Consider the following 18,360-nt stretch of genomic DNA (forward strand, 5'->3'; position numbering starts at 1 on the left):
TGGGCTCTGAAACACCCCAGACTCTCAACATACCTAAATCAAATATTTCCTGATACTCCCCTCCCCGCAGCGAATATTACTTCTGCTGCATTCTTCATCTTAGACCATGGACCTTCCACTCCTACAGCTGCTAAGGCCTAAAACACTGGGGTCATCCCCGAGTCCTGTATTTCACTCCTTCTCCCTCATTAGAGAATTCAGTTGCCCCTTTTCAAACATGCATCCAGAGTCCAACCACTTTTCCCAAGCCACAACCCTGGTCCGTTAACCTTCACCTGGACGTTGGCATATCCTGCAGCCCCATCTTCCCTCCTGCTCCTTCGGTCCCACAGTCCGCTCTCCACTCTGCAGCCAGATGGAGTCTGGGAAGGCCTTATTAAGATCGCTTTCGGGGCGCCTGGGTGGCGCAGTCGGTTAAGCGTCCGACTTCAGTTCAGGTCACGATCTCACGGTCTGTGAGTTCGAGCCCCGAGTCGGGCTCTGGGCTGATGGCTCAGAGCCTGGAGCCTGCTTCCGATTCTGTGTCTCCCTCTCTCTCTGCCCCTCCCCCGTTCATGCTCTGTCTCTCTCTGTCCCAAAAATAAATAAACGTTGAAAAAAAAAATTTTTTTTAAAAAAAGATCGCTTTCTGCCTCTGATTCACACCTCCTCATCACCTCCAGAATATACACCCAACTCCTCCGTTGTTCCAGCCGTGACTCCTGTCCCCCTGCTCTTGTTCCCACATAGAAGGACAGCTGTGGTTTTCTGAACACCCTCAGCCGGTTAGACCCCTAAGCGCCTGCATATCTTAGACCCGGTTCCTGGCAGAACTCTCCACACCTGTTTAGGTCAGTTGCCACAGATGGAAACGCTTCTACATAAAGGCCGACAAGGACTTAGGATCCTCTGCTGGGGGTTTCCCCAGGGCCCCCAGACCCAAGCCTGGGGGAATGACACTTGAGAGCCCCAGGACACCACATCCAGAGAATATGGAGGTGGGGGGTCAGGGCCAGCGAAGGGCTGAAATACCCCCCAATGACCTGCGTAAGGTCCACAGCGCTTCTGCCCAACGGGAAACTGTGCAGAGAGGCTGGAAATAGAGGAAATAGAAATACAGAAAAATAGACTCCACGGCTGGGTTCGACGGGCTCACGCTTCCCGTACACCCTGGCCCTGGAGTCGACTGACTTCATGCTGGCTGTCCAACGTCGGTGCCTCAATGCTGTGTCCCCTCTTGCCAGCCGTGTCGCCTGAACTAAGATCCAACCTCCCGATGCCTCGATGTCCTCATCACTCCCGTCCGGCCCGCTCTTCCTTTGAACCGCCTTTGGGAAACGTTTAAATCCCAAAGGGAGATTGTGTCCCTCCTTTGGCCAGAACTCTCCTTGGCGTCTAGGGCAACCCTCCAGACCGCCAGTACCCCCGTGACCCCGCCGCACACCCTCTGTTCCCAGAGAGCAGAAGGCGGACGCCACACCCCCGATTCCACCCCCTTGAGACCCCCTCCTGCAGCCCTGCACCATCCGACCCCTCCTCTGCAGCCCGCTCCCGCACCCCGTCATGCCGGCGCTCAGATACGGGGTCCCCACCCGCGAGCCCCTCCCCGGCCTGGACACCGGGACCTGGGCCGCAGGGACGCGAGCAGACGCCCCGCGCTCGGGCCTCGAGGGTCTGGGTGGGGGAGGGCGGGGAGGGCCCTTGGGGCCGCGCGTTTACCTCAGTCGGGTCCCTGCGCGCGGCCGCCGCCATCGGACCCCCTGGGAGAACGGACACCCGGGCCCGCGGTCCTTGTCCCGACCCCGGAACGGGGCAGCCCGGACGGCGTCGCCGACTCGTGGAGCCGTCTGCGAGGCGGGGACACCGCTTCTCCTCGGGCTTTGTCAGCTAGTCGCCTCGGTCCCGAACATTAGTGGGTGAAGACTAATGAAAAGAGGCAAAAATACCGCCAGGGGGATGAAACCGGAAGTCCCGCCTCGACGTTAGGCGCACACCCAGAAACGACTCTCTTTTCTGTCTTCATTGGTCAGAGATGCCGTCCATCGACGTGCGCTCTTCTGGGTAATGTAGTTCACAGGCACCCAGCGCCAGGATTAAAACACTCCTGTGGACCTCCCAGAGGAAAGGCCGCTCCCCGTCGAAGGCTCAGGAAATCGGGGCCTTACGTCCCAGGCCAGAGGGGCTCCGCTGCTTCTTAAAGGGTCCATACCCAGATTTCTGGAGAGTGACGTCTGCAACTGATCACCCAAGTGTTTGGAGACGTTATTTCAGATTCCCTGATGCTCAGTATGGTCCCAAAACTAAAAACAGTATTTCATATGTTCCCAAAGGCTACAGATCCAAATGCACATAATATTCCCTAGAGTCAGTTAGATACAAAATACGTCGCTGGAAGCAGAACCTAGTAAACCTTATCATCCTACAAGTCAAATACTTACACCCGGAACCATTACAGACAGTTTTGTCAATCTGTATGTTTGGTCATGGACAAGGTAAAAATATTCCATATAGGGCCATGACAGAGAAGACACAGGATGGATGTGAGGCCACTGTGAAGTAAGAGATTTTTTTTTTGTTTTGAGAGAGAGAGAGAGAGAGAGAGAGAGAGAGCGAGCTTGAGCAGGAGTGAGCAGGGGAGGTGCAGAGGGAGAGAGAGAACCTTAAGCAGGCTCCACACTCAGCAGGGAGTCCCACACAGGATCCACTGAACAACCATGAGGTCATGACCTGAGCCAAAATCAAGAGACTATTGCTCAACGGAATCAGCCACCCAGGCACCCTAAAATAAGAGTTTTTTGTTTTGTTTTGGTTTGGTTTGGTTTTTTGTTTTTAATGCATCCACAGAAAACACCTCTCTAGTCTGATCATTAATTTTTTTGTGTCCAATTCATTGAACAATACTTTTATCCATTTAATATCTTCATATCCTGGCATAAACCAAGTTCCTTTTAGGAATCTAACATCTTCAAAAGAGGACAATGTAATAAATGTTATTTTGGGAGGGGACAGTGGCTGCAGTGCTCAAAGATGGAGCATGTAGGCAAAGGCTGTTCTCCACCATGAGGTACCTGGGTACTTAAAACCATGATTTCACCTCGTTGTTGGGAAGTGATTATCATTTCTCTTGCAGAGATTGTTCTGTATGGGGACTTGGTATTATCTCAGAATCATAACTGCAAAATGCAAATTACAAAAAGTTTTTAACCAATGACTATGTAGTAATTAGGGGTGGTGGCAGACAGAACTCTGGTGAAACATCAGTGGATGGGGAAAAAGTTAAGCCCTCAGAGAAGATTTTTTTTTTTAATTAGAGAGAGAGAGCATGTGCGTGAGTGGGGCAGAGGAGAGAGAGAGAGAGAGAGTGCGCGCTCACGAGAATTCCAAGCGGGCTCCATGCCCAGTGTGGAGCCCAGTGTGGAGATCCATCTCACGACTGTGGGATCATGACCTGAGCCAAAATCAAGAGTCAGATGCTTACCCGACTGAGCCACTCAGGCGCCCCAAGACCTTAGGGAAGATTCAGCATCTGTGTCTGAGAACAGGAATAATTAGGTTGAAAACATAACCAGAATGGTCACTCTGATGGTTCTCCAAAATGAACTCTTTCTTCATTCTTGAAAACATTGTACATTATCAGTGCAGGAAAGAAACAATGTAGACAGAGTAGACAGAATTGTAAAAATGAACAGAGAAGCTGAGGCTTACTGTATAGTGTTATCCTTTTAGAATTGTGTCTGCTCATATGTGTGTCATTCTGTTGGCATCCGTGGATTCCAAGTGGTTTCTATAAAAGGTGTTGTGGTAAAACTAAAAATATATTTTACAGTCAAATGCTCTACCCCTGAGCTACACCCCCCTAAAAACATATTTTGTATACACATTTGCACTATGCTTTTCTCACTTAACTAAATATCTTAGACAACCTAAAGCCCCTTCCTCATTTGACACCCACTGCTTCTTATTTCCACATTTACTAGACCTAAGCCTGATTATTTTTTTAATGTTTCTTTATTTTTGACACACACACATACACACACAAACAGAGTGGGTGAGGGGCAGAGAGAGAGGGAGACACAGAACCCGAAGCAGGCCCAAGGCTCTCAGCTGTCAGCACAGAGCCCGACTCGGGGCTCAAACTCACAAACTGTGAGGTCATGCCCTAAGCTGAAGTCAGACGCTTAACCACCTGAGCCACCCAGGTGCCCTGTAAACCTGATTCTTTTTAAAGATTGCTGTGCACTTCATTGTCCTCCTGCTCGATGGCTGACTGGCTGGCCCAGCCTACAGATCTCTCCTATGTGCCCCCAGTGCCCTTCCTCCAAGCCCACAGAAAACTGTAGAGACTTCTAGGGTAGTCCCTTGTCCACCCGGCCACTCTCAGGAGTCCCCTGTACTGAGAACTGGTCCCGGGCATTAAGGCCAGGAGGCTGGTGACACTGACACAGACTTAGGTTCCAGATCCCTGTGGTTGGGGTGCTGTGGAGTCTTGGTGCCCTCCTCAGAATCCAGAAGGCAGAAGCAAGGGCCACATCATGCTGGCTGCCTCCTGTCCGTAAGAGGGTGTAGCTGAACCACAGGAGGGTTCGTCTGCCAGATGCACAGCAAGCCAGAGAGGACTAACACCCAGCTTTCAAAGTGAAGGAAGATGGGCTAGTTATTGGTGTGGCAGCGCCCAGAAAGGAAGCTACTGCTCAAAGTCCTGCACTTCCTAATGGGGCAAGGGATCTCTGGAAAAGGTGGATGCTATTGATTGAAAGTCCACGAAGTCATGTTAACAGAGGTTACTTCCGGTGCCCTTTCATCTGGTCCCACGGAGGCCTGTTCTATCTCATGAGATTTAAAATCTAGAAAATGGATTCATTTCTTACGTTACAGATTTCATCAGGTACATCAGGGGATTACATGTTTAGGATAGTGCTGATCAGCTGCTCGTACTTGCCTGAACTAACTACTTGTACGTGCATAAGCTAGTGTGGTTGCATCCCCTTGTATTCCTTTGAATGGTAAGCAGACATTCCTATGTCTTGGGCCTGCATCTATGTGTTCCATGGCTAGTCCAGCTGTGCATGGGGACAATATGAGCTGCACCATTCCTTCTTTTGTCAGAAAGATGGTTGCTGATTTCAACCAAGATTGTCCCCCTACATGCAGGGTCATTGTCCAGGTGGCAAAGGTTGGGAGTTAGACTCCAGAGTGAGAAGTGAGGACTCAGCCTCTGGAAGAGGAACATGGGATTCAGTGGATCGTATCACCCTGTCTGCACCTGACCTCTGCTGGGAAAGAGTGATGCTCTCTGCTTCTGGGGTGAGGGGGACCTAAAGAGCCCAGACTGAGGCCATAGATCAGCCTTGTCCAGGGAGATCCCCTCCCCGAAGGTCTAAGCAGCAGGATTTCCTGTTGCCTTCATATCCTTCAGCCTAGATCTCTGTTTCCTCCACCCTCTGCTCTCTGGGCTCCACATCCATGTGCAGCTTTGGGTAGTGCCCTGAAAGGAAGATGGAAGGATGTGCAACCTCATGTTCCATGCTTTCCCTCTGCCAGAGCCCTCTCTTTTAATTACATTTTAGCTATTACACATAGCAATAAACAAGGGATTGCATATTTTTATTTTTTTAATTTGTTTCCACTTTTTTATACATCTACAAAACCAAGTTTCCAAGAGTTTGACCCATTTTTTTTAAACATTTATATATTTTTGAGAGACAGAGATAGAGCACAAGTCCCTGTGCAGAGAGAGGGAGACACAGAACCCGAAGCAGCCTTCAGGCTCTGAGCCGTCAGCACAGAGCCCAACATGGAGCTCGAACTCACAAACTATGAGATCATGACCTGAGCCAAAGTTGGACGCTTAAGTGACTGAGCCACCCAGGCACCCCTAGAGTTGGATCCATTTGTCAATTCCACTGGTAGCTTTTACCCTTAGTTATTGAGCAGAACACAGCTGCTGCTCCATACCACGGGTAACCAGGTGGCCCCTAGGAATCAGTTTCCTGACCTCTGCCCTTACATCTTTGATTTCCCCAAACCACATGTTTCTGTGAGCCAGAGCTATTCTCACAAATCCCACTTCTCTAGCAACAAGGAATGACCCTAAGCGCCTGCACAAAGTTTTCCTCCTCCTTTGAGAAGGGACTTTGGAAGGACCGAGGGGCGATCAGTAGGTAGGCCCAGCTCCTCCAGTGCAGCTGGCCAGCCACAGAGCGTGCAGACAATGAAAGGCAACCGGTTTTTTAAGAGGCAGCTTCAGGTCTACTAAGTGTGGCCTTTAGGAGGTATCAGGTATAAAAGCCTGAAGTAGCTTTAGGTTGTCCAAGATACATTGTTGTTTTTTTTTTTAAGCGATTATTTTTTTAAAACTTTTAAAATGTTTTTATTATTTTTGAGACAGAGAGAGACTGAGCATGAGCAGGGAGGGGCAGAGAGAGGGGGAGACACACAGAATCTGAAGTGGGCTCCAGGCTCTGAGCTGTCAGCACAGAGCCCGACGCAGGGCTCGAACTCACAGAGGGTGAGATCTTGACCTGAGCTGAAGTCAGACGCTCAACCGACTAAGCCACCTAGGCACCCTAAAAGCAATTATTTTTTTAATGTTTATTTATTTTTGAGAGAGACAGACCATGAGCAAGTGAAGGGCAGAGAGAGAGGGAGACACAGAATGCAAAGCAGGCTCCAGGCTCTGAGCTGTCAGCACAGAGCCAGACACGGGACTCAAATTCACAGACTGTGAGATCATGACCTGAGCCGAAGTCGGACCCTTCACTGACTAAGCAACCCAGGCGCCCCAATCCAAGACACATTGTTAAGGGAGACAACAGAGTACTGATCTATCACAAAACATGACTTTATTTTTACTAAGGAAAGCAGCTTGTACATATTTTAACATACAGACATACACAGAGGAATCCATGTGCACAAGCCATTCTAAAAGGATACTATACTTCAAACATTTTTCGCTCCGGAAGATTTAATTATCTGAGACTTTTGACATACTACTTTATAATTATATATGGTATAGGGCTCCTTCAATAAAAGACAGAAAATATTTTATACTTTCTTGTATTAGGAAAACAAATATGTACATATCCGGTTTTTTGGGTTTTTTTTCCTTTGTTTTTGCCAACTTCAGTTTCTTTTTTTTAAGTTTTTGTAATGTTTACTTATTTTGAGAAAGACAGAGAGAGACTGTGCATGACTGGGGGAGGGGCAGAGAGAGGGACACAGAGGATCCAAAGCAGGCTCTTTGCACTCTCAGCGCAGAGCCCGATGTGGGGCTTGAATTCATGAACCATGAGATCATGGCCTGTGCCAAAGTCAGATGCTTTACCGACTGAGCCATCCAGGCACCCCACCAACTTCAGTTTAAAAGGCCTACAGATGTAGACAGAATGTCTGTTAATGAGGAGAAATGTAGGTACATATTCTGGCAGAATACACAGCAGAATGGTGGAAATATCTTCAATATGTATTAGAATCACTTGGAAGCTTGTTAAAACACACATTCCTGGGGTACCTGGGTGCCTCAGTCGGTAAAGCATCCAACTCTTGGTTTCCGCTCAGATCATGATCTCATGGTTTGTGAGTTCAAGCCCAGCTGCTTGGGATTCTCTCTCTCTCCCCCTCTCTATTCTCCCCACTTCTGCTTTTGCTATTTCTCACAAAATAAATAAATAAACTTAAAAAAAAAAAAAACAACCCATCAACACACACACACACACACACACACACACACACACACACACACACTCTTGAGCCTGATCCACAGGGTGCCTGATTCAGTAGATGTGGGTTCAGGATTCAGAATGTGCAAAAATTCATCAGTGGTGCCTGTACGAGCAGTTCATTTTTATATCGCTGAGAAGAGTGTCCTATTGATACGACGCTATTTACTTATTTATTCCTGTTAATGGATATTTGTTTCCAGGTTCAGCTGCTGCAAGTAAAAATGTTGCAGAAATTGGATACAGTTCTTCATACTGACAGGGTCCTCTCTGTTGTGTTAATCCTGGAGTCAGCGTGTGGGTGAATGTAGGGCCTCTAAGGGACCCCAGATTGTCATCTAAAATGATTCTTCCTCTTGCATTCCCACTAGCAGTGTATGAGAGTTCCATTTCTCTGGTATCTCTGCTAGGAGTGGGTACGGTTAGTCTTTTTAAATGTGAATCCAGTTGGTACACGGGTACCAGTATCTCACCGTGGTATAGGTGTGTTTCCCTCATGTTGCATGATGTTGAGCAAAGCTCTTGGACTCAAAATACAAAATACGGGAGGAGGCTGGGCATGGAGGCAAGAAGCCGCATCTACACTGTAGCAAATTCGAATAGACAAAAGGCCAAGCACTTTATCAAGTGAACAATAAAAGCTAACAAATGGTCAGTGGTACATATAGGTTAGAAGCCTTGCAGTTTTACCTAATACTTGCCTAAGGCTAAATTTTCCATCCTGATTGGAACCAATCTGAATTAAATAAGGAGCACAACTGACAAACCCCAGCGCTTAAAATGATATATCATAGGTTCAAATATTTTGATTGTGTGTAATAAAGTTTTTGGAGTCATACAAGAGCATTTCCATCTTAGAAACGCATTCTGAAGTGATTAGGTGAGTAACGACATCACGTCTGGGATCAAATTTAAACTCCTAAGTGGATGGGGGTAGATGAGTGAAGAATGGCCATAAAATGATAGCCTTCTCCGTTTGGGGAATATATTTGGAAATGCCATTATAATGGGTAGAATATGTCATGTTATGAGTAATATCATACGGGGAGGAGGATAAACTCAAAAGGACAGAAGGAAGCTTTTAATACCGTGAGCATGAAAAGGACAAAACATACGTTCTAGATAGGAGCAGTTGAGGACAGTTATGCCTGAATTAAATTGTTTAAAAGATATTTAAAACGTAAAACTTTCTTGTCTTTTTAAGTAGCCATTATTAATGTGTGTGTTATTCCATTTTATTTGATGTAGTAGACAAATCCTACAAAGATTGAGATAGCCCTTTGTAGCTTTAAAGTAGAAACAATTAGTATTACCACAGAAAGGGGGAACGCAAAAAAGCCTTACAAAACACAAGGCCCATTTCCTTCCTTTGCAGATAATTAAATTAGGGCCGAAGAAGCGGAAGTGACTTGCAGGATGGGAAGTAAAATCCAGGGCTACTAACTCTCACTTCAATGTTTTGTTTCATGTTTACTTGTTTTTGTTTTTGTTTTTAATTTAAAAACTTTAGGGGCACCTGGGTGGCTCAGTCAGTTAACTGTCTGACTCTTGATTTCGGCTCCAGTCATGACCTCACTGTCGTGAGACTGAGCCTTGCGTCCGGCTCCGTGCTCGGGGTGGAGCCTGCTTAAGATTCTCTCCCTCTGTCCCTCTCCCCTGCTCACGTGCTCTTTCTCTCAAAATAAGTAAATGCAAACGCATAACTGTATTTTTGCTGGTGCCTGGCTGGCTCAGTTGGAAGAGCACGTGACTAGATTTCAGGTTCCTGTATTTGAGCCTCACAGTGAGTGTAGAGATTACTTAAAAACATGACTAACTTCAAAAAAAGCTTTAATTTGTTTAGAGCACTTCTAGGTTTACAGGAAAATTAGGAGGAGGGTAGGCATCTCCCGCGTATATCCTGCCCCCACACACGCAGCGCCTTTCCTCCATTATCAAGGTCCCCCACCAGAGTGATACATTTGTTATCTTTGATTATCATTATCACCCAGAGTCCATTGTGCATATGAGGGTTCACTCTTGGTGTGTACATTGGAGTCCGAACAACTCATAATATATAACACATTATCACATAGAATATTTTCACTGCCCTAAAAATTCTCTGATTCCTTCTATCCATCCCTCTCTTGCTCACGCATTGCCCAGGAACCACTGATCCTTTATTCTCTCAATAATTTTGCCCTTTTCAGAATGCCTTATAGCTGGAATCCTACAGTATGAATCCTCTTTAATTATTTTTAATGTTTTTTTTAAATTTATTTTTGAGAGAGAGAGACCGCGTGTGCGTGAACGGGGGAGGGGCAGAGAGAGAGAGTAAGACACAGAATCTGAAGCAGGTTCCAGGCTCCGAGCTGTCAGCACAGAGCCTGACAGTGGGGCTTGAACCCACGAACTGTGAGATCATGACCTGAGCTGAAATCAGACTCTCCATCAACTCAGTCACCCAGGCGCCCCCAGTATGAAGCCTCTTCAGATGTCTGTTTTCACTTACGCACTTAATATGCACTTTAAGATCCCTCCATGTCTTTTCATGGCATGATAGTTCATTGCTTTTCAGAACTAGATAATATCCTTGTCTGCACGTATCAATGTGATCCATTCACCCACTAAGGAGACCTCTTGGTTGCTTCCAAGTTTTGGCAATTTTGAATAAGATGCTAGAAAGCATTACTGGAAGATATTTGAGTGGCCCTGTTTTCTTTTTGTTTTTCTTTAATTTATTTAAATGTTTATTTATTTTTGAGACCGAGAGAGACAGAGCATGAACGGGTAGGGGCAGAGAGAGAGGGAGACACAGAATCCGAAGCAGCTCCAGGCTCTGAGCTGTCAGCACAGAGCCCCACGTGGGGCTCGAACTCACAGACTGCGAGATCATGACCTGAGCCGAAGTCGGAAGCTCAACCAACTGAGCCACCCAGGTGCCCCGAGTGGTCCTGTTCTCAACTCCATTGGGTAAATACGAAGGAGCACAGTTGCCAGGTTGTATGGTAAGAGTACCTTTAGTTCTGAAAGAAACCGCCCATCTTCCAAAGTGGCTGTGCTGTTGTCACCAGCAAGGAATGAGAGCTCACGGTGTCCCCCATCCTCACCGGCATGTGCTGTCGTCAGCATTCCCATTCCTCACTCTAACAGGTGTGTGGTGGCATCCCGGTGAGGACTTTTGCATCTGTCTTCATGAGAGACTGGGTCTATAGTTTTCTTCGTTGCCACAGCTTTGTTTGGTTTGGGTACTGGGGCAATGCTAGCCTCTTAGGAGTTGGGGCTCATTCCCTCTGCCTCTCCCTCTGAAGAGATTGTAGAGAATTGGTACAATTTCTTCTTTAAATACTGAGGAGAGAGCATCAGTGAAGCCATTTTAGGGTGCTACGTTCTGTTTTGGAAAACATTCCAAAAGGAGACTGATTCAGTTTCAAGACTGATGCAATTTGGATTCAATTGAAATTCTTGATTCAGTTTCTTCTGTCCTGTATCTCTTTGTTCTATTATTCCTGGAACTGGTAATTGACAGCTTCTGTGGTTGTCCTACAGCTCTGTCATCTGTTTTCTCTTCCAGGCTTTTCTGTTTGTTTTTTCCCAGTTTTAGAGGTTTTTCTGAGATATCTTCAAGTCAGATTCTTTGCTTAGCTACGTGCAGTCTACTGATAAGCCCACCAGAGCATTCTTCATTTCTGTTACACTTTTGATCTCTAGTATTTGTTTTTTGGGGTGGGGGTGGGAGGGTTGTTCGTTTGGAATTTCCATCTCAGTTTACATAACCCGTCTGTTCTTGCATGCTGTCTAATTTATCCAGTACAGCCCTTAGCATCTTAATCACAATTGTTTTAAACTCCTAGTCTCCTTGGGCGCCTGGGTGGCTCAGTCGGTTAAGTGTCCAACTTCGGCTCAGGTCATGATCTCGCGGTTTGTGAGTTTGGGTCCCGCGTCGGGCTCTGCGCTGACAGCTCAGAGCCTGGAGCCTGCTTCGGATTCTGTGTGTCCCTCTCTCTCTGCCCCTCCCCTGCTCATGCTCTGTCACTCTCTGTCTCAACAACAACAACAACAACATTAAATTCCTAGTCTCCCACTTCCACATCCCTGTCTAGTGTGAGCCTGGTTCGAAGGCTTGCTTGGTCTCTGCAGACTTTTACATTCATCACGCCTTGTGATATTTATTGTCTTGAGGTCTATGTGTGAAGTACTCTGTGAACGGGACTGGTGTAGTAGACAGGAGCGGCGTAAGTGTGGGGAGAAGGGGACTGTTACATCGTCTGTGACTAGGGGTCTGTTTGGTTTTGTCTTCTTTTATGCCTGGAACAGTGTTATGATTTGTTTGGCACAGAAATTTCCTCTTTGAGTTCCTTATGAGAGGATCTTCACAGTTTCTGAGCTTAAGAGGTTTTGTTTGTAGGTTAAAGATTTATTTTATTATTTTTAAAAATTTTTAATGTTTATTTATTTTTGAGAAACAGAGAGACACAGCATGAGCATGGAACGAGCAGAGAGAGCAGAGGACACAGATTTAGAAGCAGTCTCCTGGCTCTGAGCTGTCAGCCCAGAGCCTGACATGGGGCTCAAACTCACAAGCTATGAGATACTGACCTGAGCTGAAGTTGGAAGCTTAACGACTGAGCCACCCAAGTGCCCCAAAGATTTATTTTCTTTTATGGAATGAATTTACTGACATAAAATAGAGGTTTCAAGTCTTATAGTGAGTTTGTGCTTCTGCACTGTGCCTTGTCAGTGTCCCCCCACACCTTGGCTGGGACAGGATGGATCGAGCGGCCTGGAGGTAGGTATATTTCCCTTCCCTCTGTTCACCTAGGCTCTGGTAAATCCTGAGCAACTTAGGCTCTGCTCAAATAGTGTGCATATTGGTTTGGTATGATTTAGAGCCATTCGTTGATGGCGAAAATGAATCTGCCTTTAGAAGTAATGTGTTTTGACAAAAGAATGAGGTTACTTGCATCAAGACGTCATCAACTCATCTGTTCTCACCAATAATAACTCAGTAGCCCAGGTGCTGAGGGTTCCTGCCGGGACTTCGCAATAAAAACATAGGAAGGGGCAATATGGCTAAGGGCCATTTAGACCAAAACTCCTGAGAGTTGGAGAAGACCATCCCAGAGTGCTGGGTTGGGCAAGGCTAACTGCTCATCTGAATAGCTCTCCAAAGACCTTAGGGCATTAGCTCCTGCCATAGTAAAGGCCACTCTTTTACACCAGTGGGGAAGACCACAGTGGCCCTGGAAGGAGATCCACTAGCCCATCAACACTGGCATCATCGTTCCCTAGCAACATGTTCTAGGAACAGGGGACTTCCCTTTGCGCTGGCAGCTGGACATCAGCTATGGGTTTGCCGTCTCTCCATAGTACTAACTCAGAACAAGTTTTGCCTCCACTCCATGTGGACGTTACTCCTTTCATCTCCTGCCTGCTACAATAGTGTGATTACTTGACTATTGATTTGGATATGTTATTTTCTTCCTTGGCTTATTAAGAGATTACCTCGTATGTCACTAGCTTGTGAAATTCCCACCGTGAACCTCTGTTAAATAAAGACAAATTCAGTCTCAGAGCATTAATTTGCCTCAAATCAAAACAAACAGTTTTTTCTGCAAGCAGACTTTGCAGAGAACCATGCTTTGGCATATTTGAAAATGGTTTCTTTGGGGGAATCCGGCCGGCTTCGTCAGTAGAGCACGTGGCTCTTGATCTCAGGCTCATGAGCTCAAGCCCCACCTGGGACACAGGGCTTACTTAAAAAAGCAAACAAACAAACAAAGAAAACAGGTAACATTCAAAGAAAAAGAAGAAAATGGTTTCTTTTCCTTTCTGCTGTTGGAGCACAGGATCTTCTCCTGTCACAGAAGATCACAGAACATCACGGGATACTCACTGCGAGAATCAGGTAGAACTCTACAAGTGTGTGGGAGCTCTCCACAGGGCTGGGTTCCCCAGGAAGTTTTCTGTCTAAGGCTCGTTTCCACTGAGACTCCAGCAATTGGGCAAGTACATTCAGTCTCCCTACCCCTGCACGGGCTCCCACTGATTCCACATGTGCATTTCTGCTTCAGTATATTGTGATCTCTGTATCTGCTGGTCTCAACCAGGGCACAGCAGTTTTCCCTGTGACCACAGTTATTTTTGGAATCGAAGAAGAGTTTGTTAGTTTGTTCAGCTTTTTCCTTGTTAGGATGGAGAGGCGACTTCCAGTTTCTTACACGCTAGGCCAGATCCACAAGTACCCTGTTACCCTTTTGATTTCTTCCTTCTGAAAAGATAAAATTACCGACACAATGCCACTGCTATGGGTTTGAATCTTTGTGTTCCCCCAAATTTCATATGCTGAAATCCTACATCATAGAAAGGTGATGGTCTTAGGGGGTGAGGCCTTTGGGAGGTGCTTAAGTCATGAGGGTGGAGCCCTCCTGAATGGGATCAGTGCTCTAGGGGAGGCTGCAGAGAGACCCATGGCCCCTTCCACCATGTTGAGGACGCAGAAAACGTCAGCACCCCAAGGAGAGCCCTGGCCCCACCATGCTGGCACCGTGGTCTCCAACATCCAGTCTCCAAGACTGTGAGAAATAAATTATGTTGTGTATAAGCTACCCCGTCTGTGAAAATTTCTTACAGCAGTCTGAACAGACCAAGCCGCATTTTATCATTTCTTCTGGCGATATGCAACCATACACCAAACAGGAAAACACTGTGTAATGAAGCAAAATGAAGCTTCCCCAGTCTTCCACCATTACTTATCATTTCATAGCCATTTTTGTATGATCTGTCCTCACATATACCGGTATGTTACTTAGACATTACACTTAATGCAGAACTCATGGAGGATGTATTTTCAACAGGTTCATAGTCCCAATAGCCATCAGACAACACATTTTTTTAATCTGGCAAATATGTTCTTGGGGCGCCTGGGTGGGTCAGTCAGTTAAGCGTCTGACTTTGGCTCAGGTCGTGATCTCACAGTTCATGAGTTCAAGCCCCACATCGGGCTCTGTGCTGACAGCTCGGAGCCAGAGCCTGCTTCGGATTCTGCGTGTGTTTGTGTCTCTCTCCCTGCCCCTCCCCCGCTCACACTCTGTCTCTCTCTCTCTCTCTCTGTCTCAAAAATAAATAAAACATTTTTAAAAATCTGACATATTCCTAATGGTCAATTTCCTCAATTGCGTCACAAATGTTGTTTCTTAAGCCATATTTATTGCAGCTAGGACCCAGAATGTATCCTGATGCCCTATAGTCGCTCTCTCAAAAGTTATGTTAACCCACAGGTCCCACTTGCCTTCTTATTAATTGTTGAAGTTGCTGAGGGGTTTGTTCATTAGAGTTTGCCATCTCCTGGGTGCAGCCTAGTGAGTCTCTGGCGCTGTCCAACCGGTCACACTGGCCCATAATCCTGCACACTAGCTAGATAGTGGTGACACAGGTGATGTGGCTTTTCTCCTGCAGGCATGTGTGATGGTGACTGGTGGGGACATACAACAATCTTCCCCCGCCTACAGATCCACTCCACACTCGTATTTGATATGTGTATTCATCAACACTGCCAAGGAATTAATTCTGTCTCTATCTAGCTGAAGATTTTACCAGATCCCACAGGACTGTGCCTTTCAGATGCCAGTCTCAAATCCAGGTTGTCACCTGTGCTTCACAGTGACTGGCTGTAAATGAGCAGATTCCCTGACCCCTCCTCTTGCTGGATTGTCTTGCCAGGGTGGCTCACAGAACTAAGGGAAATATGTTTAGAGGCAGATGAAGTACATAGGGGGACCCAGAATGTATCCCGATGTCCTATAGTCGCTCTAGGGGGACTCATAGGGGAGGTGCAGTAGGGTCCCCAGTGCAGGAGCTTTTGTCCTCGTGGTACTGAGGTGTGCCCCCCTCCAGGCATGTTTATAGACCTGGAGGCTCCTCACGTCTCCTTTTCAAGAGTTTTTACAGACCTCTATATCGAAAAGGATATATAGATCTTTTTTTATCCTCCAGCACACTCTCCTGGAGATTGGTGGGTGGGGCTGCAAGTTCTAACCCTCTAATTCTCGTTTCTGATGACCATTCCCCATCCTGACTGTATTTAGGGCCCCCACCCCAACACAAGTCTTTAGCATAAATTAAGGGGTGTTCACAAGGGGGCTCCGTTATGAATGACACAAGATACTTCTATTACTAAGGAGATAACAAGTGTTGTAGGAGCTCTGTGCCAGGAACAGTGCGCAGGGAACCAAGACCAAATAGATTTCTTCATATACCACATTACTGAGTAATGTGTTTAATACTTCAAACTGGAATGTGATGTGCACCAGGAGTAATCAGCTACAAAATATGCAAAGACTTGCAGAAAAAATCTCAATGTCATACAGAGAAGCAGACAGAACCCATTACATACATGTTTTCAAGGTAAATAGAACTCGTCTTCACGTAAGGGCACTTGACAGCACCATTTGTTACATATAGTTTGTCCTAACTTTACCTTTGTAGTTGGGGTAAACATCTGTGTTTGTTTCTTGACTTCACCAGAGGCAAAACAAACTTGTTTGTATGACAGGAAGTTCTTTTTGAAATTAAATAATGTAAGTCAGGAATGCAGGTATGAGGGAGCCCAGGTGGTAAAAGGCCTGTGTGGTCCTCAAGGGATGGGTTGTTGGGATGACGTAGTTCTTACAAGTTCTCTAAGCTAGATGCTATGAGAAAAGGGAAGGGGAGAGTGTCTCCACATTTTCAACAGGGAGAATTACGCCTCTTCTATCTAATCTGTATTTCAGACACCTGAAATCACAAGAATATAGCTGACATTCTAGCAACTGATGGATCTACCTAAAAAAGATACCGTACCTAAATAATCATTCAGGGAGGCAACATAAGAGTCTAAATTGTACTAGGATATTTGTTCATAATAAGTATAGAAAGGTTATTCGTTAACCAATATTTCATTTCCTTTCTGTCTTGTATATAAACAGTTTTGAAAGGTCCCCTTTGAACTCTGATATTAGGTACTTTATGATAAGCTTAAAACTTCCTCCCTGGCATATCCTTCTCAACCCTGTCCCTCAGTATCCTATTTGTAGACCTCCTTTCTTTACTTTTTCTTCCATCGGCAGAATTCTAAGCTGGCTAAAATTCCTCAGTGTTCCTGGAGTTTATAGATTTTTGTGCAGGAGATACACTTCTGGAAAACAGACATTCAACCTGGCTTTGTTAAAGTCTGTGGCATTGTCAGGGCGCCTGGGTGGCTCAGTCGGTTGAGCCTCTGACTTCGGCTCAGGTCATGATCTCACAGTTCATAAGTTCGACCCTGACACTGGGCTCGCTGCTGTCAGCACCAAAGGTGTCAGCGTGGAGCCAGCTTCAGATCCTCTGTTCCCCCCGCCCCCCTGCAAAATAAACGAACATTAGGAGAAAGGGGAACCCTATTGAAGTGTTGGTTGGAATGAAAACTAGTGCAGCCACTCTGGAAAACTGTGGATGTTCCTCAAAAAATAAAACCAGAACCACCCTACAACCCAGAAACTGCGCTACTAGGGATTTATCCAATGATAATAAATCCCCTGATTTGAAGGGGCACATACACTATATCCTTTATAGCAGTGGTATCAACAACAGCCAAAGTATGGAAAGAGCCCAACTGTCCATCAACCGATGACAGTTTTGTCTACTCTGTGACAAAAAAGAAAGAAATCTTGCCATTTGCAATGTGGATGGAAGTGGAGGGTATTATGCTAAGTGAAATAAGTCAATCAGAGAAAGACAAATATCATATGACTTCACTCATGTAGAATTTGAGAAACTTAACAGATGAACATAAGGGAAGGGAAGGAAGGAAAAATAAAAACAGAGGGAGGCAAACCATAAAACTCTTAAATACAGAGATGAAACTGAGGGGTGATGGGGTGGGTGGACTGGATTAAATGGGTAATGAGCATTAAGAAGGGCACTTGCTGGGATGAGCACTGGGTGTTATATGTAAGTGTTGAATCACTGGTTTCTACTCCTGAAGCCAAAACTACACTGTATGTTAACTAACTTGAGAATAAAAAATAAATAGGGGTGCCTGGGAAGTGGCCGACATCAGCTCAGGTCATGACCTCGTAGTTCACGTGTTCAAGCCCTGTGCTAACAGCTCAGAGCCTGGAGCCCACTTCGGATTCTGTGTCTCCCTCTCTCTCTGCCCTTCCCCTGCTTGTGCTGTGTCTCTCTTACTCTCAAAAATAAATAAAACATTTTGAAATAATAATAATAAAAAAAATTAAAAGAAATCTGTGGCATTGTCAATGACTTCTCAAATACCATGTGGGAAAACTTTGTAAATCATTCATTCTTGTGCTCTACACACATACTACAGAATCAATCTCTCCATCTTTGATTGAACCAAGAGATGCAAAAACATGGTTGGAATAAATTTAAAGACCTGATCTGAAAAGGATATAAAAATATGGAAAATTTAAGGCTTAAGAAGAAATGAAGACTATAATACATTTCAAAAGTCTGCTTACTGATACTATAGGATATAAAAGAAATGATTTGTCTTAACATAGCGTAACAGAAAGGGAAGTATTAATTTTGTCATGCTTTACAAGGGATGAGCTCTTTACCCTGACAAACAGAATCATGCTCATAGTTGTTTTACCAAAAACAAACCAACCAACAAACAAACAAACAAAACCCCAAAATTGTTAAA

The 18,360-nt window shown here is 45.6% G+C and overlaps 1 protein-coding gene across 4 annotated transcripts in view; it reads right to left on the reverse strand.

The window, feature by feature from the left end:
• Positions 1-18,360, reverse strand: part of LOC125152410 (zinc finger protein OZF-like) — a 516,059-nt gene that overhangs the window by 7,866 nt on the left and 489,833 nt on the right. Inside the window, exon 1 of one of the 4 annotated variants that reach the window (XM_047834284.1) lies at positions 1,699-2,919. The exons of the other annotated variants lie outside the window; for them this stretch is intronic. Coding sequence (XP_047690240.1) covers positions 1,699-1,731 — 33 coding nt within the window. The 5' untranslated portion in view covers positions 1,732-2,919. Of the gene's footprint in view, positions 1-1,698; positions 2,920-18,360 lie in introns of those variants that run through there. 4 annotated transcript variants of the gene reach the window in all.

This window comes from Prionailurus viverrinus, chromosome E2 (genome assembly GCF_022837055.1).
Source record: "Prionailurus viverrinus isolate Anna chromosome E2, UM_Priviv_1.0, whole genome shotgun sequence".
In the NCBI taxonomy this organism is placed as follows: Eukaryota; Metazoa; Chordata; class Mammalia; order Carnivora; family Felidae; genus Prionailurus; species Prionailurus viverrinus.